At 41.4% G+C, this 22,267-nt stretch overlaps 2 protein-coding genes across 9 annotated transcripts in view; one reads left to right on the forward strand and one right to left on the reverse strand.

Annotated features, from left to right (window-relative positions):
• Positions 1 to 213: 213 nt before the first annotated feature.
• Positions 214 to 8,711, forward strand: PGM3 (phosphoglucomutase 3). Its single transcript, XM_010404852.2, has 13 exons — positions 214 to 549; positions 843 to 1,048; positions 1,746 to 1,930; positions 2,409 to 2,476; positions 2,779 to 2,912; positions 3,072 to 3,267; positions 4,090 to 4,247; positions 4,659 to 4,742; positions 5,389 to 5,487; positions 5,802 to 5,918; positions 6,078 to 6,200; positions 6,962 to 7,135; positions 7,723 to 8,711. The coding sequence occupies exons 2-13, from the start codon at positions 845 to 847 to the stop codon at positions 7,807 to 7,809; spliced, it is 1,629 nt and encodes a 542-aa protein (XP_010403154.1). The 5' UTR covers positions 214 to 549; positions 843 to 844; the 3' UTR covers positions 7,810 to 8,711.
• The window catches only part of DOP1A (DOP1 leucine zipper like protein A), a 61,958-nt gene continuing 46,977 nt past the window's right edge, over positions 7,287 to 22,267 (reverse strand). For 3 of the 8 annotated variants that reach the window (XM_039568112.1, XM_039568113.1, XM_010404833.4), the window contains 12 exons: positions 22,117 to 22,261; positions 21,814 to 21,893; positions 21,158 to 21,267; positions 20,848 to 20,997; positions 19,529 to 19,590; positions 18,811 to 18,963; positions 17,442 to 17,578; positions 16,066 to 16,121; positions 15,034 to 15,198; positions 13,406 to 13,535; positions 11,440 to 11,499; positions 8,994 to 9,299 (listed from right to left, as the gene is read on the reverse strand). In XM_039568112.1, coding sequence (XP_039424046.1) covers positions 8,994 to 9,299; positions 11,440 to 11,499; positions 13,406 to 13,535; positions 15,034 to 15,198; positions 16,066 to 16,121; positions 17,442 to 17,578; positions 18,811 to 18,963; positions 19,529 to 19,590; positions 20,848 to 20,997; positions 21,158 to 21,267; positions 21,814 to 21,893; positions 22,117 to 22,261 — 1,554 coding nt within the window. Of the gene's footprint in view, positions 9,300 to 11,439; positions 11,500 to 13,405; positions 13,536 to 15,033; positions 15,199 to 16,065; positions 16,122 to 17,441; positions 17,579 to 18,810; positions 18,964 to 19,528; positions 19,591 to 20,847; positions 20,998 to 21,157; positions 21,268 to 21,813; positions 21,894 to 22,116; positions 22,262 to 22,267 lie in introns of those variants that run through there. The other 5 variants (XM_039568116.1, XM_039568117.1, XM_039568114.1 and 2 more) reach the window with 3 other exon arrangements.

Here is a 22,267-nt window from a genome sequence, read left to right on the forward strand (position 1 = left end):
GGGGCGGGGCCTGCGCGGCCGCGGCTCCGGGCGGGGGCGGGGCCCGGGCGCCACGCGGCGGTCGATGCCCCGCCCGCCGCCGGTCACTGGTCGGTCCCGCCGCCTGTGGGCGTGGCCGCGCCGGCTCCGTGCGGGGCGCGCGGCGGCGGCTCCGGCGGGATTCCGTCCGTCCCGCCCCGTCCATCCCGTCCCGTCCCGCCCCGTCCATCCCATCCCATCCCGTCCCGTCCCGTCCCGTCCCGTCCCGTCCCGTCCCGTCCCGTCCCGGCCGGCGCGTCCGGACGCCATCGCCGCGGGGTCCCGAGGGAATCAGCCGTGCAGCCGGCGGCTGCTGGCGCCGCCCGTGAGGGAGCGTGTCCGTCTGGCCCCGCCCGGCCCGGCCTGGTGTCCGTCTCCCGGTCCGCACGGAGCTGCCGCCCGGGAGGAACATCCCGGGAGCACCGCTGGGGGTTTCCCTGCAAAGGCTTAGGGAAGCAGGACACGCTGCTCTTGGGCTCGGAAATCAGTGCAAGCAGCCGCGGCCGAACGCACTGGGCGGCTGATGTCACGGTGAGAAACGGGAAGCTCCCGCTGCGGGAACTTGTTAGGATCCCTGGATCCAGCCGACTGGGAATCGTGGCTCTCCTTGCCTCATCCGTGCATGATCTGCTTATATCTGATCACGCTCTGTTTATCCGGTGCGCTCCAGGGAGTGTAGAGACTCCTTCGCTGTGGTCGTGGTCCCCGCTGCGGTCCCGCCAAGAGATGGATGGGAGCGGCTAAAAGTCCCCGCCGGCTTCAGAACGTGAAACTGGTTACAGTGACTTGTCTTCTCTCACTTCCATTTGTGCTTCCTTCTCTAGAAATGGATTCTGAGGCCCTCAGAAAGTACTCGGCATTGCACCCCAAGCCTGCCGGGCTGACCCTGCAGTATGGCACCGCTGGATTCCGCACCAAGGCCGAGCAGCTGGACCACATCATGTTCCGCATGGGCCTCCTGGCAGTCCTCAGGTCCAAAGCTGTGACAGCGACCATTGGCATCATGGTTACAGCGTCCCACAACCCTGAAGTAAGAACAGCCCTTTCCTTAAACGTGTGACCGGTTTGGTGGAATGATGTGAAGTGTTTTGGTAGAAGGGTGGAAAGATGAGATGAATTTGTTGGAATCAAAGCTCATCATAGCATTGAGAGACCAGATCCTGGAGATACTTGGACCTGCTTAAAGCATTTAGCCTGCTCCCTATAAATACAATCTCTGATCTATCTGAAGTTACCTTTTTCCCTGTACACACAAGTGGGATTTTTTCTCATGTGGAAATGGTGTAATGCAGAAAACATTTCATCCTGCAACGTAACTTTCTAATGTTGGGAAGCTAGGAGTAACCTTGAGAAGAGAGGAACCTTTGAGTAAAATCTGTATGTTTTAAAAATAAACATGCAAATGCAGGGATTACAAATCAGGCATTTAGACTTCTGCTGCTGTGGAGCATTGCAGGTTATTAGAATCTCCCCTTATGTCATTTTAATGTCAAATGTGTTTCATACCGAAATTATGAGGGAGAAAGAGTTGGTTACTTAATAAGCTGGTTATCGTACTTTTTTGGGGGCTTGTTGGAGGTTTAATTAAACAGCTAAGTTTATTGCATCCCAGGATTTCTCTACTTTTAAAGAAACAGTATGACTGAACCATGTGTTGGCTGTCTTCAAAGAGGTTTTATTAGTTCCCCACTTTTAGACATACTTTGTTCTTTTGTTTTTCTACTAAGGAAGACAATGGTGTAAAGCTGGTTGATCCTCTTGGAGAAATGCTGCACCCTTCCTGGGAAGAGTATGCCACACAACTAGCAAATGCAGAGGAGCAAGAATTACAGAAAGTGATAACTGAGATCTGCCAAAAAGCAGCAGTGAACCTGCACAAAGATGCCTCGGTTTTTATTGGTAGAGACACCAGGTAGTTACAAAAGGCTGTAGATGTATCCTGCTCCTATGGAAGTGCCAGTGCTGTGTTCATGCTTTTGGGATGTTTTACTCTCTGGAGCCAGATTATGTTTTGTTTGTGGCTGAATTTATGATAACGACAATAAGCAAAACTTCTTCAATGCTGTTGCTATGTTAGCTTCCATGATAGCTACAAGAACTTCCTAGCACTGCTTCTGAACAGGATGCTTTATTGTGGTGTGGGGTGGGGAATTGTGTGGGTACTCTGTGATGTCCACCTGTGTCCAGCACTTTACGTGTGTTTGCAATCCCCGGGGGTGTTGGCTTTCAAACTTCGTTGGGAATTGCCTACAACAGAAAAAGGTATAGATTTCTTCACAGTGAGTCTAAATCTACTGGTAGGAAGCTTGTTGAGTCTTCCACATGGGCTTCCTTCCCAAGTCCATAGATAAATGCCTTTGCCAAGGTTATCAGCTGTACTTGTTTTCCAGGCCAAGCAGCAAGAAGCTGTCCCAGTCAGTAATAGATGGTGTCCAGGTTCTAGGTGGTCAGTACCACGGTAGGTTGCACTTCTGCAATTCTAATCTCATTTCAAGTTTTTTTAATGCAAATATGACTCTTTTATGTAGCCCTAAAGCAATAGCCTAGACACATTTCCATTCTTGCTTGTAACAATCTTATTTCAGGGTAGTTGTATGGCTTTAATACAAGGGGGGCAGGGGAAGGTTGCATTTTCAGAAGAGAACTTGAAAAATTTCATTGTGTTTCCTGCACTGCATTTGTCTGTTTACTGTACAACTTTTAAGCAGCAATTAATTTGCAATTCTATTTCTGAATATTGTGCCTTTTGTTTCACGCTAGATTATGGTCTGGTGACAACACCACAGCTCCATTACATGGTCTGCTGTCAAAACACCCAAGGGCAGTATGGGAAAGCAACACTGGAAGGTTATTATGAAAAACTATCCAAAGCTTTTATGGAACTGATAAAACAGGTGAATAGTGGGTGTTGTCTTCTTTGTGCAAATGTACAAAATTAATTAATCTCTTTTGTTTGTTAGCCTGTTAAGGCCTGAAGTTTTTAATTCAGCATGCTCTAGGTGTGGTTTCTCTAGGGTTAGAGTTCACTTTGCCCCTTCTTCCCTTGCGCTAAGTCTCACTGCTCTGGAGAGAGTCAGAGGCACCTGAAGATTGACTGTGCCAATGGAATAGGAGCCCTGAAACTATCAGAAATGAAGCCCTACTTTCCACAAGAGGTGCTAATTCACATATATAATGATGGAACCAAGGAGAAACTCAATCACTTATGTGGTGCAGATTTTGTGAAAGTTCACCAGAAACCACCTGGAGGTATGTAGTCTGTAATTTTATGTTGCTTTATCTCATCTCCAGGTCTGAAAGTGCAGGGTCTAGCAAGGGTGCACATTTTTGGGGAAGTAGACTCCCTGTTCCTTACTAAGTGACTGCATGAATGGTTCTCCTTGTGCAATGGAAAGAGGGAATAGCATGGCCAGATTTGGCATATCTCTAGTTTATGTTGCTCTAAACTGCTTGGAAGTGCACGGTATCTCTCTGACTGGCTGAAATATGTTTGATGGTCTCTTCTGAATGTTAAGGTGGCAGAGTCCAAAGATCAGTCAGGACTGGATTAATGTTATTTATTTTATGAAGAAACACTTTTCCGGGTTCCTGCAGAAGGGCTGGGTTAATTAACAGCTTGGTGCCAGCAGCTGACTCATTGACATAAACCAGTGAGGAAATTATTCCAATCAATTTTTTGAGAAGTGTATAAAAGAAAACCCCTGAACTGGGAGAGCAGGCTGGTTTGGATATGAGATTATTTGAGACTAAACTGAGTTCTCCATTGGACAGCTGCCCTCTCACTGCAACTGCTGGCCAAATCTGAACACCAAGATATGGTGTTGTTTCTCCTTCCCACACTGCTTGTGTACTGGAGAAATGCAGTGCTGGGAGCAGCACAGGGGCAGTACCTGCTGGGGATGCATGCTTGTGCCTCACGTCTGGATCCTGGCTTTGACTGTGCCTGAGTAGAGTCATTTGTATGCAGACCTGTGCTCTGAAAATATGTTTTCCTAATCACTCACTGAAATAAATTACTTGATTTTGTTTCTTTTCCTGACTTTAACTTGCATTTGTAACTCTGTGCACTAGGGCTGGACATGAAGCCCAATGAGAGATGCTGCTCATTTGATGGTGATGCAGATAGAATTGTTTATTACTATAAGGACACGGCTGGCCATTTTCACCTGATTGATGGAGATAAAATAGCAACTTTAATTAGTATCTTCCTAAAAGAACTTCTTGCCAAGGTAATTCTAACATATGAAATGAATGCTGGCATTTTAATTTTTAAAGTATGATATAGGCTAAGGAAGCTGTGTTCGTTGATACGTGGTCTCTCTACATCTACCTAAAGTGTACCAGCTTTAAAAAGAGATCAATCCTGTACCTCACTGCTGTGGCCAAAAAGGGGTTTGGAAAGTCTAAGCTTGAAGGGCTGCTTCATCCAGACCCAAGAAAAATCAGTATGGGATATATAAAGGTTGAACAGAACTCATGTTGTTTTTAAACATACAGAAGTTCTCAGTGAGCTGGTGCCTCCCTCTGATGCCCAGAAGTTTTAAGTGTACATTTAACAGTTCTGATTATCCTTCCATTTATCCTCCTCATTTGGCTCTGTGCCTCTTGGACAGTAAAACTTGGCTTATTGGTTTGCTCAGGTGAAACAGAGCTTCAAGATGGCAGTGGTACAAACAGCATATGCCAATGGGAATTCCACACGCTACCTCCAGGAAACACTGAAGGTATTCTCCATGTTTTTCCTAGGTAGTTTACATTTGTTTATTTTAAAAGTAAATGCTACTGTAATATGATTGCTAGGAAAATTAAAATCAAGAAAAAATAAATTACTCTTTCAAACCTCCAGTAGTAACAAAATTCTTGGTGGCAAAGGAGACACAAGAGAGCAAAGCTTAAAAAATTATAGTCAGCTTTTATTAATTTAAAAAATGTTTAACAAAATCCCTTTATATTTCTCAAACAAATGGAGGACTTTATAACTTTGCAACCAAGTGAGTCAGTAAAGGCTCCTCGATACTGTGACAGTGATTGTTTCATTTTCTGCAGCAAGCTAAATGTTCAGGAATTGAGAGACAGTACTATTTCTGTTTGTATGTGAATCTAGTGTGTTCCCTCAAGCTATAAACGAAATTGGATTTTCCAAGGTTTGGAGTTTATGTCTTTATTTCTTTAATTAGCCTTTATTTACACAGGAATAAATGAAATCTTTTTTAATTGGGTCTGCAGAAATAGTGGAGCATTCTAGCTCTGGGGCCTCAGCGGCCATGAGACATGGGTTAGTTTGCAACAGTCCACTCAGTTGGCTGCTCAGTTCTGCCTTCTGAGGAGAGTCTGTAACCTTGTCATTCTCTGCACACCCTTGGGCTGCAGGTACCTGTGCACTGTGTCAAAACAGGAGTGAAACACTTGCACCACAAGGCCCAGGAGTTTGATGTGGGTGTTTATTTTGAGGCAAATGGACATGGCACAGTAAGTATGAGCATGTAATACATATGATCAGCCACTGTGTACAAAATTTTAGTTGAATTAGCCAGAGAAGGAGGTCTTTTCACTCTCTACCTAATTTTATAAACAAGACTTTTTCTCCTTGTTTGAAAACAGACTTGTTTACTCCTGTCTTTATCACAGCATTGCCACCAGCTCCTCTGTGCTTTATGGGGGGATGGGAATTCATGGTAGCAAACATTAATGATGGCTATTTGGGTTTAGATGGTAAAAGTTTTTTCCTCACTACTGCACAGATCCTGGTTTCATCTTGACAAGCTGTCATCTTTTTCCTCTAGGTATTGTTTAGTAAAGCTGCTGAAACTAAAATACGACAACTGGTGAAAGAGGAGAAAGATGATGAAAAAAGAGAAGCAGCAAAGATGCTTGAAAACATGATTGACCTGATTAATCAGGTAAAAACAGAGAAAACTGAATCACGGTGTTGGCAGGGTTAGCCTGTTTGTGAGCTCCTGTCAGGCTGCTGCTGGGCGCTGCTGGAAGATTACTGATCAAATGCTGCCTCCCTGTCTTCACTGTGGACTGCTGCAGTGTTTTTCCCTCCCTATTGGCAGACTGTGGGCGATGCTGTCTCAGACATGCTGGTTATTGAAGCAATCCTGGCTCTGAAGGGTCTGACTGTGCAGCAGTGGGACGCTCTCTACACCGACCTTCCCAATCGGCTGCTCAAGGTCCAGGTGCGTTACCAGCCACGCTGGCTCAGGCTACAACAGCCTCTGGGGGCCCTGCTCACAGCATCTTTTGCCTGCACATATTCTGATAAGCTTTATTTTAAAGCTGAAACACCATTAAAGGGCAGAAGTAGGGCAAAGAAGCTGGGAAAAAACACAGAGGAGGGACCAGAATTTCACTTGGACTAAAATAGAAATATGACTTTAAAAAATGATGAAATAATAGCCAGTTCTGTTAAATGTAAAAATCTGACCAAAACTCTTCAAATTTTAACTTAAGAAGAAATTTTAACTTTCAAATTAGAAAAATCCTGTTTTTCTAAGGCCCCTGCCTGCTGGGCAGCTGGATTTTTCTTGCTGTGCCACTTTGTATAACTTGAATGTTACATACTGTTTCTTGCTTCTGTATGCTTTCCAACATTCAGACAGAGCTTGAGCAGAAGGTGCCATGTGGCAGCATTCCATCAGACACAGTAAGGAAGCTCTGGGATCGAAACAAACCAGAGGAAAGAGTTTAAGTTTCTATCTACTGGGAGAAGCTGTAGCTTCACTTCAATCTGACCAAGGAGGCATGTTCAGAACTGACCCTTTTTTTCAAACTGAGCAGCTGAGGCCTCTCAGGACTTGGTTAATAGATGCTGAGCAGGGATCCCGGGGACCCCAAGGGTTTGAGTAGCCCTTTATTAGCTCCCAGACTGAACTCTTCTCCAGGCAGCACAACATATCCAACCCTGAATTTCTGCCTTATCCTGTTTCTGATGCCACAGGTCGCAGACAGGCGTGTTATTGACACAACGGACGCAGAAAGGCGAGCACTGACACCCCCAGGGCTACAGGAAAAAATTGATGCCCTTGTGAAGAAGTACAAACTGTCAAGGGCATTTGTCCGTCCATCAGGAACAGAGGATGTTGTCAGAATCTATGCTGAAGCAGACACACAGGTCAGAGCTTAAACAACTCGTTTATGAGTGGGCTTGTTCATGTTAAACAATCTTCTGCTTAGCGGGGGGTGATGAAGGAAGTCTGTTTCCATACTTGTCATTTAATCACACTTAACTGCTAAATTTGGAAAAAAAGAGTGATCACAAAAAATCACTTTGGATTTTCTTTTATTTAGAAAAGTAATGTTTAATGTTCTCAATGTTCATCTTCAAAAGGAAAATATAAATGTTTATAAAGGCAGATTTAACACCAGATGATTTTGAAAAGACAAGCAGCCTTTGGAGAGCTCAGGGTTAAGAAGAAAATTACCAAAGCAGCCCCTAACTACACAATTTCATAAGAGGCAAAATAGAAAAAAAATTCTGGCTGCTGTTAAGTTAGCCCAGCTCTGAACTTAAAGGCAACAGCAAAAGTGGTCTTGCTCTCCCCACTTCACATGCTGCTCTCTGCCAGTATGATGGCAATGGCTGATGGAGCAATATAGGGAACACAGCATTTGCAGGAAAATGCTTGCCTTAATATCACATATTTGCTCTATTCTTCTCATGCTGACAGCAGCATAACTAACTTTTCCAACATTCCACAGGAGAATGCAGATGCCCTCGCCCATGAAGTGAGCCTCGCTGTTTTCCACCTCGCTGGTGGAAAAGGAGCACCACCCCAGCCTATATAACAAATGGCAGTTAAAGCACACAACTTCCCTTATCTTTTAATATTACCTTTTTTACCATGTGCTGCTGTACACATAGCCAACACTTCCTGGGAGTAGCAAGGATTGATCAGAGCTGAGTGGAATATTCCTCCGCTTATTCTTAACCTCCTTTAGCAACTTACCTCTTAATGAGATGCTCTTGCTGTTGAATGTTGCCCTCCCCGAGTTTGTCTAACTTCTTGACAGGCCATGGCCGTGTCCAGAAGGAATTCTGCCCCTCCCTGCCCCAGCTTCGTTCATCATCACATTGTGCCTGAAATCCAACTCCCCCTGCCCTCAGAGCACTGGCCATGGCTGCATGACCTGAGCTCTGCTGTGACTATGCTCACAGTGGCTGCAGTGCAATGGCTGCTGCAGGAACATCATCCCCACTTCCCCCAGTAGCCCAGGCGTCTGTGGGCAAACAGTGTAAGACAGAGGCTGTCACTAGACTTCAGATACACTTCACCTCATTTTGAGGGGGAAACAATATAATGAAAAAGAATATTTGCTAATAATAATTATTGCAATTTTATCTTCATTAGATACTTTATGAGATTATTTAGAAAGTGATTTGTAGTAATAGAATTTATAATCACACTCGAGAGGGAAGGGACAGAGACAATTTTGTCTTCTGTGGCCTTAACTGCTCCCCAGCTCCATGAAGGGGCTGGGCCAACAGAATGCAATGTTTTATACACACCAGTATCCTCCTTGGCATACTTTGGTTCAGGGTGTCTACCTCTGACAAACAGTTCATTGTAGTCCTGTATTAACTCCAGCCATAATATAATTCTACAGGTTATTAAATAAGCACAAGTTTCAATAGATTAAAAAAAAAAAAAAAAAGAAGACAAAAATAAACTGGAAACAAATTGAAAAAATGTGCACCTTGTATTTTTTTTTCATTTTTTTTTAAAGACAGAACTCAAGACAACAAAACATTTACTGTAAATAGTAGGCACCATAATCAATATGAGCCACCAATATTTAAACTTGATTCAGGCCACATCCAGAGCTTCTCTTATTTACAAATATTTAACTTAAATACAACATTAAGTATTCATTACATACAAAATAAGAAAAGAATACTATACAACTGGGAAAGATACAGTATTTCATTTAAATAGTTACACTACATATAGGCTGAGTAGTACCGGTTTGGTTCATGATTTTATGACGCCTTCAAGAAAATCTTTCTCAACCATTTCTTCTATCTTCTGTCTTGCTTTGCTGGAGAAGGTCTTGAGGTTCTCCATTTTTATGTCCTTACTTGGAAAACAGTTTGGGTAAAGGACAGGGCTCCCTGAGTGTCCAACACATCTGCTTGTGACTTTGCTGTTAAAAACTTGGCTGAGTACATTGAAGAAAGGCAAAAGCTGCTCAATGCTGCGAACGGTGTAGATGGTTAAAAGCAAGTGACCTGGTTCCCAGCTTAATGTTTTCCCTGAGCCATCCTCCTCCGGGTTTTTCTGCAAATACAGAGACATGGGAAATAATACAGGACAAAACAGGAAAAGCACAGGTAAAAACAAAAGACTAATGTACAATATAGTACTTTTCTAAAGCCAAAAAAAATTTGTCCTATCCACAAAACACACAAATGCTGAAGTGTAGCTTCCAAAGCAGGTCCTCTGCTCCCCCTCACCATGCCCTGCAGAGGCAGTGGCTAGCAGTGTACAGGTGGCAGTCAGCTGATGCTAATGGAGGAGTTGCAGTGGGTATTCGAGTCCAACATCTCAGCCCAGGGCTGTCCCAATGCAAGGCAGCTGCCAGCATGCAGCGCTGTGGAGCTGCTCCTGGGCAGCACCCCGTGGGACAACACAAATGGCCCAAGCTGGTGACAGCTGGAAGTTGTGAGCTACTTCAGCTGCTTTCCAAAGCAGTTTCCTCTCTGGTGACACACACACACTTCACCAGCTGATACCACCACCATCAGTGATGATAAACCCCAGAGGAGGTTAAAATAGATACAAAGCATTTTCACTTTGCAGCTTGAGTTCAGACTTTTCGGGAAGAGCAAAAAGCAATGCTGTTTTTAGTATCACAAATAACACAAATGGACCTTCTGAGAAACACTTGAAGTTGTTCTCAAAGGAAAATGGTTCAGTTACTCATTGTGTATTCTCAGAAAAACTCAATTACGTTCCTTCCATTTCATGGGGGGAATTTCAAAGGAAAGAATTTCGGGAACCCCACAAGCGAAGGCAGCAGTCACACACCAGATGCTCACCAGCAGCAGCACACTGCTGTAACCCTGCTTAGGGCTGCCTTAAATATCTGCATACTGAAAGACCTGAGTACCAACATCCAGGTTCTCATATGGTTCTTCCCTATTTCTGTTATCTGAGTCAAAAACCATACTCAGATCTAGACAGTAAGGTACTATCACCACTGGAAACACCTTGTTTGTACTGTTACTGACAAACCAGTGCAGAGAGCTTGTACCATAAAGTAGAATTCCAGCAATACTGGATTTTATTCTGCAAGGAAGAAGAAAAGAAGCACAAAGGCTTCACCAAGAAGAGCCACCTGTGGATCCACCCTGACCAGCACCTCTGTCCCACTGCCCTGGCAGTGCCCGTGGCCAAGGCAGGGGGTCCACTTGGTAATGAAAGAAGAATGAAGGGGAAAGGACAGCAGTGGAGCAGAGCATGAGGTAAGGATCACTGACTGCACAGCCTTTGAGCAAATAGATTGTTTTCAAGACATGATACTTAAACAAATACAGTTTTTTCCCTTTAAATTAAGCAACTGTCCTGCAGTTGAGGAGCCTACAGGGCACTATTTCACAAACCCCAATTAGGTCTAAATTCAATATGAATGTATCTGGTGGCTTGGCTCCCTGCCACAGGAGATCACTATTTTAGCTTTACAAGTCTTCTAAAAGAAAGGGTCACACTGAACCACAGCAAAGGGAAGACTAAATTTCCAACACAGAATGAGTTGTTGATGCCTCCTTCTTTAAATGAGGCTACTGATTTTTAGAGTTTCTCCTTAAGAAACTTCTCATTGTATTCACAGGGAAGTTTCTTCCATACTATTTCTGTACCATGCTTAGCATGCCTCCAGCGGGGAGCAGGGAGTGCCCCCAGCATGCAGCAAGTGTCGGTGTCACACAGCAGCCAACCAAATGGGGTGCATGTGCAAATACCAACTCTGAGCAATGAAATACAACCTGTCCAAGCCATTTCCTCATGGCACTATTGGCTAAGCAAACACCACTAATTCCATGGATGCTTAAAACAACAGTTAATTTGATGGAGACCAACCAGGGACTGTGTGTTTCACACCTGCAGTTTGACAAAAATTATGATTTAATTTTACAATGATTTGCAATCATAATTCTTCTTAGAACTAACATTAACTTTTAGTAATTTATTTCATATAGGAAACCAACTCTAAAAAGTTTTCCTTTTGTTAAATTAAAGTTATCTGTAAAAATAAGGGTCCTTATGGTCCTTTCACCTCAAAAATCTCTCAGCTTTGTTCTATAACAAATCTGATCTCTCTTACTTCTTACTGAATGCTAAATAGTGTCCAGGACCTTGAGGTGATGGTATTATTATGGCAAGCTTGTTTTGCAACTCAAGCATCAAAGGCCACCCTCACCTGATGCTTGGCCATCTCCATTCCCTCCAAAACCACCGTCTTAAAGTCCTCCTGTTTGTCCTGTGGAAGGAAAGAGGAGAACTTTCAGACTGCATTTCATATATGAAAATAATACTTTGCCGTGAAGGCCGTGCAGTTGCTTGGTTGGGTGCTGTGCTTCAGCTAGAAAAATCACCCACCCCGACGAGTCCATGATCCAGAAATGGCAGACTCAAGCTAGTATGGCCAAGACACTATTAGACAAAAACAGCACTGCCACTTTGTGCCTCTGTTTATTTCCAGCACTGCTGAAGGAGGTTTTTCAGAACATTTCCCTCAGATAACAGAGCTTGAGCAACACCATACTACATGAATCTAAACATGAGTCAGAATGCCATGAAGGAAAATTAAGATCCACTCCATTTTTCTCAGTTATTTTCTAGGAAAACCCCACAGCTATATGTAACAGTATTCTCCTCTGCATAAAGAAGAAATGGCCTGAAGTCAATATTCATTAGCTCATGTTTATCTTATCATCATACACCTACCTATGGTTCAGTGTGTGCAACTGCTGCCATGACTAGGGGGTTCCAGAAATTCCAGGAAGTTTTCTGAATTCTTGAAGCATACTATGGGAGTCCTGACTTCAGGCATCTATCTCAGCATACAGTACTTACCAGCAGCATGTGTATTTATAAATCACATATGATGTATAAATTCATGTGCAGATATTACCTGGAGTGTGACAACTTTCTAAACTGAGACTACACTGAACACCAGGGTTAGAGGCTATGCCTGAGGAGCAGCCACTTAAAACTCATTACTCCTTTATACATACAAGAAGATAAATTTAGTCTCATCTTCATGGTTCAAAAATGGTAAAATGCAGAATGCAGATATGCTTCAGATAGTAGTTTTATCCCCCATAATTGTGAGCCTTACTTCAATAGTTCAGATCTGCCTGCAACTAAGTTATCCTTAAATTTAATGTAGCCACTTGTATCTCAGCACTAGTTTCTTTACTCACTGGAGACATTACAGACTGTAAATGCAGTAGCTACAGCAAGCTACCAGAGAGAAACCTGAGAATAAAACTTCAAAACTTTCTGCCATTTGGCTTTGCACTTCCTCCCTGCTTCCCCAGCTCACCCAGCAACATTTCCCAGTGAACTGCCTGTCCAGGAGGGCTCTGTCCTCACAGCAGGAGCAGCAAAATATCTGATAGGAATGTTCGTACTTTGTGGCAGCAGAAGGGATCTCCTGGGGACAGGGCTTGGGCAGCTTCCATCAGCTTCATCAGCAGATCAGGCCTCCAACTCCACAAACTGGGGGATTAATACACCCCATGCACCAGCATAATGACAACGCTAACTCTGCCCCCACTCTACAAACCGTGCAGCCAAGATTTCCCCAGAACTGTCTCTACTGATCTCTGCCACCTTCTGCTCATCACAGTCCCAGGGTCTGCTTAGTCTCAACACTCTTGGTTCTGTCATGTTTAGAAATGCAACAGTTTTTTAAATATTTGTTATTAACAAAACTGGTTTTCTACTTGAAAAAGTAGGTAGTCAGACTAGTATCTACATATATGACCAGCTGACAGTGATTTTATATTAAAATATATTAGATAAAGGAGTATATTTTACTTTTTATTTAAATAATACTTTTGATTTAGAAATGCAAAGTCAGTGATCATAATCATTTTGACCATAGCAGGTTATGAATTTTTCTGTTGTCTGATTAATTTTGGGGCTTTTTTGTTTGGTTTGGGCCTTGGTTTCTTTGTTTGTTTGACTTGTTTTCTATACTTACATGTGGTTTTTGCCTGATGTTGACTTGAGATTACTCCAGCTGGAATCTACACCAGAAAAAAATCCTTTCCCCTCTTAATTGTTAAAAAAATTTACAATATACAAGAACCAAAGACTGTTGTGAGCCATTGTACATGAAACTTTTCAGTGAAAAGCAAAAGAAGAAAGCAACACACCTTTGCTTTTTTTCGCAGCAGCTTTGCCAGACGCACCACATAGGGTTTGAATTCCCTCTGATGTGTTCCTTGTCTTCGTACTTCCAAGCCCGAATCATCTGATGCTTCTGGAATAAAAGCCCAACGATACCTGCCATGAGATAACACAAACAGACGTTATCCTCACTGAACATGCAGGCTTTTCTGATCAATCAAAGATATGAATGGATGAGGAAATCTAGTGAAGTATCAGAGAAGGAGGGAGGAAAAAAGAAACCCAAGTCAACCCTCACAAGAACACATTAGTCTTTGACAACAAAGAATAAGAAAAGCACTTTCTGAAAAGCAGGAGGTAACATGGCCTTATCTTTTCCCTTTAGAGTATCTTATTTAAGGATGCCAAGAACAAGATAAGGCAGAGAAGCTAAAACCAGTAGTATTCACATCCTCACTGTGTGCAAGAGAACTGAAAGCAGTTCTGAATCATAAAATACATGTTGCTTAAGTTTTGCTGCATATTTGCAATATGTACACACAAAATGTTCTCAATATACCATGCTGATAATAAAAACTCATTTATTTTACCCATTCCTAGCCCAGTGAGACCAAGTGGACCATTCTGTTACCTGTGCCTTGCTGCACTGCAAGGACTGGCTACTTGTACTATAAACTACAAAGGAAATAAAAGTTTCTGTTGTTAAAACTTCAATTCAAGCCTCCATGAGAACTGCACAGTAAACAGTATGACTATTCAGCATATATTGTCTTTCCAGAAATGACAGTAATGACCTAAATAAAATGAGGTTGGCTAATAACAAGGATTAGGACAGCTTGGAGAACTGGACAAGAACCATGAGCTACGTCCCCAGAAAATAAGTGAAAAAGCCTTCAACATTAGATTTAGAAATGCTACAGGGCACACCCTGACACAGTGTGTACAAATCCTTCCAGCCTCTAACCCACATGAGTGTCTTTAAACTACAGGATAATTAGGGGTGACCAAATGTCTACAGAGCTGTGCCAGGGCAGGAGCCCTCACAGAGTCACTAGTGTGCAGTGTAAAGGAAGAGACAAGACACCTTCTTTTGTCCTTTGTGGCCTCTCATTCCCAGGATTTCCAGCAAATACCAGTTGTTCTGCATTCATTTTTTTCCAGTGGAACAGGATTGCAGAGGCATCGAAGAAGCAGCTTGTACACATGCCTACTACTGACCAATAAAAACCTATGGGATCCCCTTTTTAAGGAGGTTTGTTGCCACCTCTTCCAAACAGACTGTGCAACAGTAATTTAAGATCTGATCTCATGCATTACTCACTGAGATGGGTGGGTGTATTTTGAGTTCTTAGGCATTACTGCAACTAAATACTTTAAAAATAAAATACTTGAATAAATCACTACTACTGATGATCTCTCAAGTGTGGCAAATCTCTTGCCACAGGCTAAATCAAACCAGCTTGAGCTAATTTGATGTGCAGCATCATTTGCCTTGGGGCCCACTCAGGTACTGCGAGGGAACAAACTATGGGCTGCGCTGGCTGTCCAAAGAAAGAAGGGAAACAGAAAGCCAAAGACTTTTTTATACACTGGAATTTTACCAAGAGGCATGGAGAAACATCCAAAAACTTAAATGACTATGTCTTCTACTCACATCTGAAATTGAGGCAGGTTTTCAGATGGTAAAGCTAGAGCCAAGTCCAGAAATTTGCAAGCAGACAAATACAGGTTCAACCACCTCTGGCTGTTGTAGGATGTGGAAAAACCATTGCCGCCTGTATAAGTTGTCTCCAAACCAGCAACAGATGGGCCAGAAGTTCTAAAATATATTATTGCAGGGAAGTGAGTCATAACAACCTTCTGCCACAATGAAAACTTGATTTTTCTTACTTGCCTTTACAAACACACAACTCTTTATTTACCAGCATAATCCTGAATTCATAAATCAAATCCAAACACAAGGCTGTGCTATGAGTGCAGTTCTGTATGCATATATATGTGATAAAATGTCAATATAAAATAAATTTGTTGTACTGTATCTTGTTCCCAGATATTCAAATTAGAGAAAGTTTAAAATTGACAGTCATGTTGATATTACTTTATTTGAGGGGAAAACCCTCCAAATACACAAAGAGAACCTAGGAAAAAAGTGAGCAAAACTTGGGCAAATAACTCTGGCTCATTTGAGAAATCTGCCTCTGCTGCTAGCATTGACTGAAATTGGATCACACTGTACAGAAGGTAGGTGAGATAAAAGTGGATAACAAAAAAAGAAAAATTATCTACCTCACTTTTCTAATACTAGAAGAAACAATGCTTTTATTTAGACAAAAGTGCATCAGTCTTACTTAGAATAAGTGTATGACACAGAAAAGGTATAAGCCATGCCATGCATAATTTAATTGCAGCAGCACTGTCATTTTAGTCAGGCAGACACTGTAAGAACTCAGACACTTATATTATACAATTTACCTTAGTGACTTATGAGCAATCTGGCAGCAGGACTTCGTTTTGTCCTGAACAGTCTGTCCCTGGTACTGCAGTCAGACTGAACTACCCTTTACTTGTCCTTCTAACTTGAGCTCAACAACTCTAAGACAAATTAATCTGAAGAATGACTCAACTCCCCATCAGCATACCAAGGGATTTTTACAAAGTTTAACAAGCAGGAAATTTATGCATTTACCTGGAAATATCTTCATCAGCAGTGAGCTCCTGTTCCATCAGTAAAAACACTTGCACCTGAAGATCAAATGCTACATTTTAATACCATTTTTAATGGTGACTCAGGAAAACACTATAGGAAGACCTAAGTAATAAGCCTTAGACAAATAGTTTGGAGCTTTATTTCCACTCCTGTATGAGTGGACACTGGCACCCTAAAGCTCTTTCATCCCTTATATAACCTGAGTAATACAAAGGCCACAAGGAACTGTCTCTTTTATGGCCAGGAAAGCTCTCAAAGGCTAATCCCCCTCCACTTCTTAGAAAGAGAGCAAGGCCTAAACGAAATGAGAATAAAGAATCATTTAATGGAGCAGTCAGGCTCAGGTGGGAATTCCTAGAAGCAACACAGTCCTGCTAACTGAAAGTAGTTCCAAGACTGTGGTAACTTGTGCAAAGGCCAGGGTACAGCACTGAAATCAGAAGACCACACTGAGTAGAATGGGTTTTCTAGTATTTATAGTATTGACAGGCTTAAAATTAAATGCATCTATTGGTAAAACAACACACTTTATCTTTAAAATACTTTATATAGCTTTTCTCCTTCTATTGCTTGGATCTATGGTTATTCAAGGGCTAGGTTAGGCACCTGCAGATTGAAAAAAATAATCATCACAGCAATGATTATGATTTGCTCCCTCTGTTATTCAGTCCCTTGGGAACTCCTTGAATAACAGGCCAAATGGATCACAGGATGCACCAACCACTCTCCTCTGTTCCCACTGCCAAAGCTGAAACCCAAAAGAGTGTGTCAAACAGCCAACACTGGAGATTCTGCAGGTAGAAGCTCTGGAAACAGATATTTTTACTGTTTTGTTATGAAGAGTAAAACAAGAAAGAAGAAATCTGAGCCAAGACTTGTATAAATGTAGTCACAAAATTTAGCCACAATGTGACCTGAACGACCACCAACTGCCAATAAAACATGGATTCCGACTCCTTTACATGGATTCTCATCCCCATTGTTGGAAGAAGAATGACCAGGAAAGTAGAAACAGGGAACACTGAAAAAGAAGAGCAGGAGTGGGAATGGTGGAGAGGGTACACATACATAAACAGAAATTGAAGTAGGATTCAGTAGGGAACAATGAAGGCAAATGCAAATTTAAATCAGGAGACAGCTGAACAGCTGAAACAGTGTAAGCCAACAGATACTCATTTTCACCACAAAAACCAGACATCAGGACTATGAAAATAAGTCAGCTTTCAATTTGTGTCCATTGCACATTTATATGCACAATCTCTAGAAGAGATTTTCTTAAAAATCTTGAGGAGAAATGAGGTTGTGTCTCAGATATGCACCAGTCTTCTAAATAATGAAAGACACCTGCAACTCACCAGTTCAGTGATCATGGTTGGCCAAAGTGAGGTAAGGTGCTGTGGAGACATTCTTAAAAGCAATACTCTGAAAAACAGGAACACTTGGGAATGAAGGGTGGGAACCTGTGGCAACCGGAGACTTTCTACCAGCCTTTCTGAAACAAGAAGCCAAGAAGGGTCCCCTCAGTTCAGAATAATTCCAGTGAGAATTTTCTCCTTCCCTCATTTACTCTCAATTTTATGTATCTGCCATCTTACTGTTCCACTACTTTACTAATTTTATTCTGTCAACATAAAAAATAACCCCTCCACCAAAGAAGGAACAAAAGAGAGAAACCTCTAAATAGTGCAGTTGCCTATTTTGGTTAAGTTCTCTACATAAATGCAATAGTGCATCTGGGAACTTTGCTCATCTTATGCAGAGTTTCAACCATTATAACAAGAAGAGTTAACAGATTCCAAACAATACCACAGTAGCCTGAACAACTTGTATGTATTATTATTATTATTATTAAAACACTGCCCCATCATAGTACATGAGAAATTACAAAGGGATGACACAGTTTTTTGAACTATGATCACCTCTAGGCATTCAATACCTATAGAGGCAGATACATAAAGAAATTTTTCAGTCAAACCAACAAACATGCATGTTGCAGTTCAGACCAGTAAAACCACCTGATACCATGAAAATAGTAATCCCAGCTACTGACTTGACTGGAAATAAAAAAACCCCAAAAAACCACAAAAAACCAACCAACCAACCAAATAACTTTACAAAAAACAGATCCCGGAACAAATGAAACAAAAAAGATGATGCAACTGATTTTCCAGATAGAAGAAGAGACCAAAGTGTCCCTTTGGTGGCATGAAAAGATGATACATCTAAAAGTTGCTGCTGTAACTACTTGCATCATCTTAAAAAAAAGATCCAAGCAGTTCCCATTCCCAGTCTCTTAAGGTCATTGGAAGAAATAAACTTCAATGATAAATAAGACAGATAAACTGAACAGATGAAAAAACACCAGCAAAAAAAGTCAAGAATTCAAAATGTCAAGGTCAGTTTTCCTATTTATCCATAATTGATAGGTGTTTATACCTCAGATGTTCATGTCAAAACATATTGTGCAGGTATCCAAGGATATTGATCAAGGATAAAATGACAGATCAGTGAAATAATCTGGATTAATGTCAACTGGCACTCACAAATTCTGCATATTTTGTAGTCATTTAAGACTGAAAACATTTTAACCAAAATCTGCAAACTTTGTTTCAGCTATGGAAACAGTGATATTCCAGGATAAAAATTTAACCTGCTGTTACTCTGTCATACAGGCATTCCACAGTTAACCTAAAGAAGTCCACTAAATGATACATTTTTACTGACCTTGTATGTCTGGCAGGTATTTCTGGTATTGGTCTATCTCACTGCTAAAGATGGCGAAGGCGAGTCTCTTGAGGAGCATCGCGCGCTGCTCCAGCTCTACATCTCGGTTAGCAAACAGATTGAGGGAGCTGCTCTGGGCCACAGCCACTCGTGCTGAAAGAGAAAAGGGAAAGTGCAGAGAAGAGCTCATGAATTTCCCTTCTGCTTCACTTCAAGGCACAAATAACTCTTATGAAAGCAGATGTTGAAATGATGCATGGTTTGCAATTTGAATTTGTAACCAGAAATTCAAAATACAAGTTAAAGAAAACTTGTAAGTATACACAATACTGGCTGGATTTAGGGGCTTTTAGGAGGGAGATCAGCCATTTTTTAAAATAAAATTTGCATGTATAGATGCTCAGAAATTTCAAATGTGCAGAATCAGTTTTTTTTAAGCAGAGTTGGTGTCTGATCTTCAAAACCAAACACCACACCACCCACTCTACTTAAACAGCTTTGCCATATAGGCAAAATTCACTGTGTGCCAGTATGCTATCATATTCTCGCACTTCAGGTTATTTATGGCTCTCCAGAAACAAATAGCTGAAAAAAACATGAAAAAGACTAAATAAATCAAATTGGAATAGACGTTGGACAAGCGTTTTCTTCAAGATACTTGTTTTTCATTTATTTAATGTTTATACTGCAGAAAAGTCACTATTACATCAATACTTACTCATCAAATCCCTGAATGTGGTTTTGTCATGTGTCATCAAATTATCCATAATAGCTCTCCAACTAAAAGAGGAAAATTGTACACAAATCAGAAAAAAACAAGCATTTTCAGGAACATTCGCAGAGCTTTTTCTGCTCTTTCAGTTTAGGTTAAGGCTTCCAATCCAAGGTCTCTGCTTCAGAAGGTACCATTTACTTGATGTTGTTTGATCTGAAACTATGTATCTTGAACCCCCTTCCCCAAGAAAATAAGGGATTCCATCCAGAGGGACCCTGAAAGTTTTGAGAAATGGGCCCATGAGAACCTCAAGAAGTACAATGAGGACAAGTGCAAGGTTCTGCAGAATGGTCACAGCAATTCCAAGCACAAATACAGGCTGGGCAGAAACGGCATTGAGAGCAACTTTGAGGAGAAGGACTTGGGGCTGGTGGTGGATGAAAAACGGAATTTGATCTGGCAGTGTGTGCTCACAGCCCAGAAGGCCAAGTGCATCTGGGGCTGCACCAAAAGGGTGGCAAACTGTTCAGGGGAAGTGATTCTGCCTCTCTACTCTGGTAAGATCCCACCTGGAGTACTGCATCCAGCTCTGGGACCCCCAGCATAAGAAGGATGTGAAGTCATTAGAAGGGGTCCATGGGAAGACCACAAAGATGATCAGAGGACTGAAGCACCTCTCTATGAAGATAGGCTGAGAGTTGGGGTCGTTCAGATTGGAAAAGAAAAGGCTTCCGGGAGATCTTGTAGCAGCTTTCCAGTACCTAAAGAGCCTCCAGAAAGCTGAGAGCAACTTTTTACCAAGGGCATGAAGTGACAGGACCAGGGGGAATTACTTTAAACTGAAAGAGGACAAATTTAGATATTAGGAAGAAATTCTTTATTTTGAGGCACTGGAACAAGTTGCCCAGTGAAGCCATGGATGCCCCACCCCTAAGAGTGTTCAAGGCCAGGTGGGATGGGGCTTTGAGCACCTTGGTCTAGTGGAAGGTGTCCCTGCCCATGGCAGGGGGTTTAGAACTAGATGATCTTTAAGGTCTCTTCCAATGCAAATAATTCTATGTTTCTACAAAATGCTAACCACGTTTTCCTCACAGAATTTTTTTTTTCAATTTTAAGATTATTTTTTAAAATAGATTTATGTATAGAAATATACTTTATGTTTCATATTTCACATGGTAACCTAAACCACAGAAAATCTCTGCTTCTCTCAACAGAGGTCTGCTGGGAAATTTTGGCCCATATGTTAATGGAATACATAAAATTTGTAAGGGGCAAAAATTTGTAAAATTTGTAATTTATAAGCAGTAAGAAGAAAGTCTTACTGGTTAACACACGAAGCATCCATCTGGAAGAAACTGGAATCCATAAAGAGGTCAAATGCTTCCTTCTTCCATGCCCTCCTTGTATACTGATATCCACTAAGACTGCTTAATAACTGGACACAAGCTCGATAGCTGGATGCATTGTGAGCACTAAACAAAAAAAAAGTCAACATAAACCAGTTCTGAATTGTTGCTTTATAGAAAGTCTGATAGACATCTAATCCTTATCATGCCCGTTTCAGCTTAAGTGTCACCATCCAAATTTCTTCTGGCTGTAGACATCTACATCAATTCAATAAACTAAAGGTACCTGTGATTACGGAGGTAGGGCACAACATAGTGCATAATATTTACAAGCAAAGGAATAACCCTCTCTTTTTCATCACTGTAGAAAACCATGTCCAGGAGATGAGCCAAAACCTACAAAAGAAGAAGACGACATGTTATAAAGCATTCTTAAATTGCTTTTTATCTACTATTCATCATTTGTTTTGTATAATGTTCTTTACTAAACATTCAAGTTTATGATAGAAGTGATCAAATTTCAGGTACCATGCAAAACCCAGAGCATAAAGATTCCATCCTTTTTATAACACATTAAGGTAAAAGCATGGAAGTGCAAGCTGCTGGTCAAAGCATTCTAGAGAATAAACTACAAACAAAGAAAAAATTCAAAGACTGACTGCAATTATCAGCAGTAAATAAGATGTACCACAAAGATAAACACACAAAGTTTACAATCAAAAAAGTTGGCTATACTACACACCTGAAAGCCCATGCTTTACACCTCATCCATCTCAATGGGTTAGTAACAAAGCTTTATATACTTTTACATGACAAGACCCAGAATCCATTCACATCATTGTTTCCCATCAATTCTCCTTCTCCCAACTTCTAGTCCAAAGCTTTTCATAACATAGAAATTTATAATTAGACAGTATTCATTATCTCCAAGGAAACATTTACCTCAGAAAGTAAGGTCAATGCATGGACACTATAAACAGATGGAGTTATATTTGAAGTTTCCATTGCTGGAGACAGCATATCTAAATGAAGATAATAATAAAAAAAAAAAAGTCCAAAGTTAGTTTTCTCAAGCCATTATTTACCTTACTGCATATTTTAAAAGTATATATTTTGAAGATGCACAAGCTTTGCCAGACACACTAGTGCTAGAACAATACTGAAGAATTTTACATGTATTCAAATACAGCAAAGCTGACCTCTTTGGTAATTTTGGCATTATAATAAAGATGAAAATGAAACTACCTTCAACATCTGATTCTAAGTTGTTTCCATCAACCATAATCTTGGGGGAAGGCTTAACCTCTAAGTTTCGTCTTAGCCAAGTGGTCTGTTCCAAGGAAGAACCAGCAATTGCCCCAATGGCATCCACTATCTTGTGTGTTACATCCTGGTA

The sequence above is a fragment of the Corvus cornix genome, chromosome 3 (assembly GCF_000738735.6).
Source record: "Corvus cornix cornix isolate S_Up_H32 chromosome 3, ASM73873v5, whole genome shotgun sequence".
In the NCBI taxonomy this organism is placed as follows: Eukaryota; Metazoa; Chordata; class Aves; order Passeriformes; family Corvidae; genus Corvus; species Corvus cornix.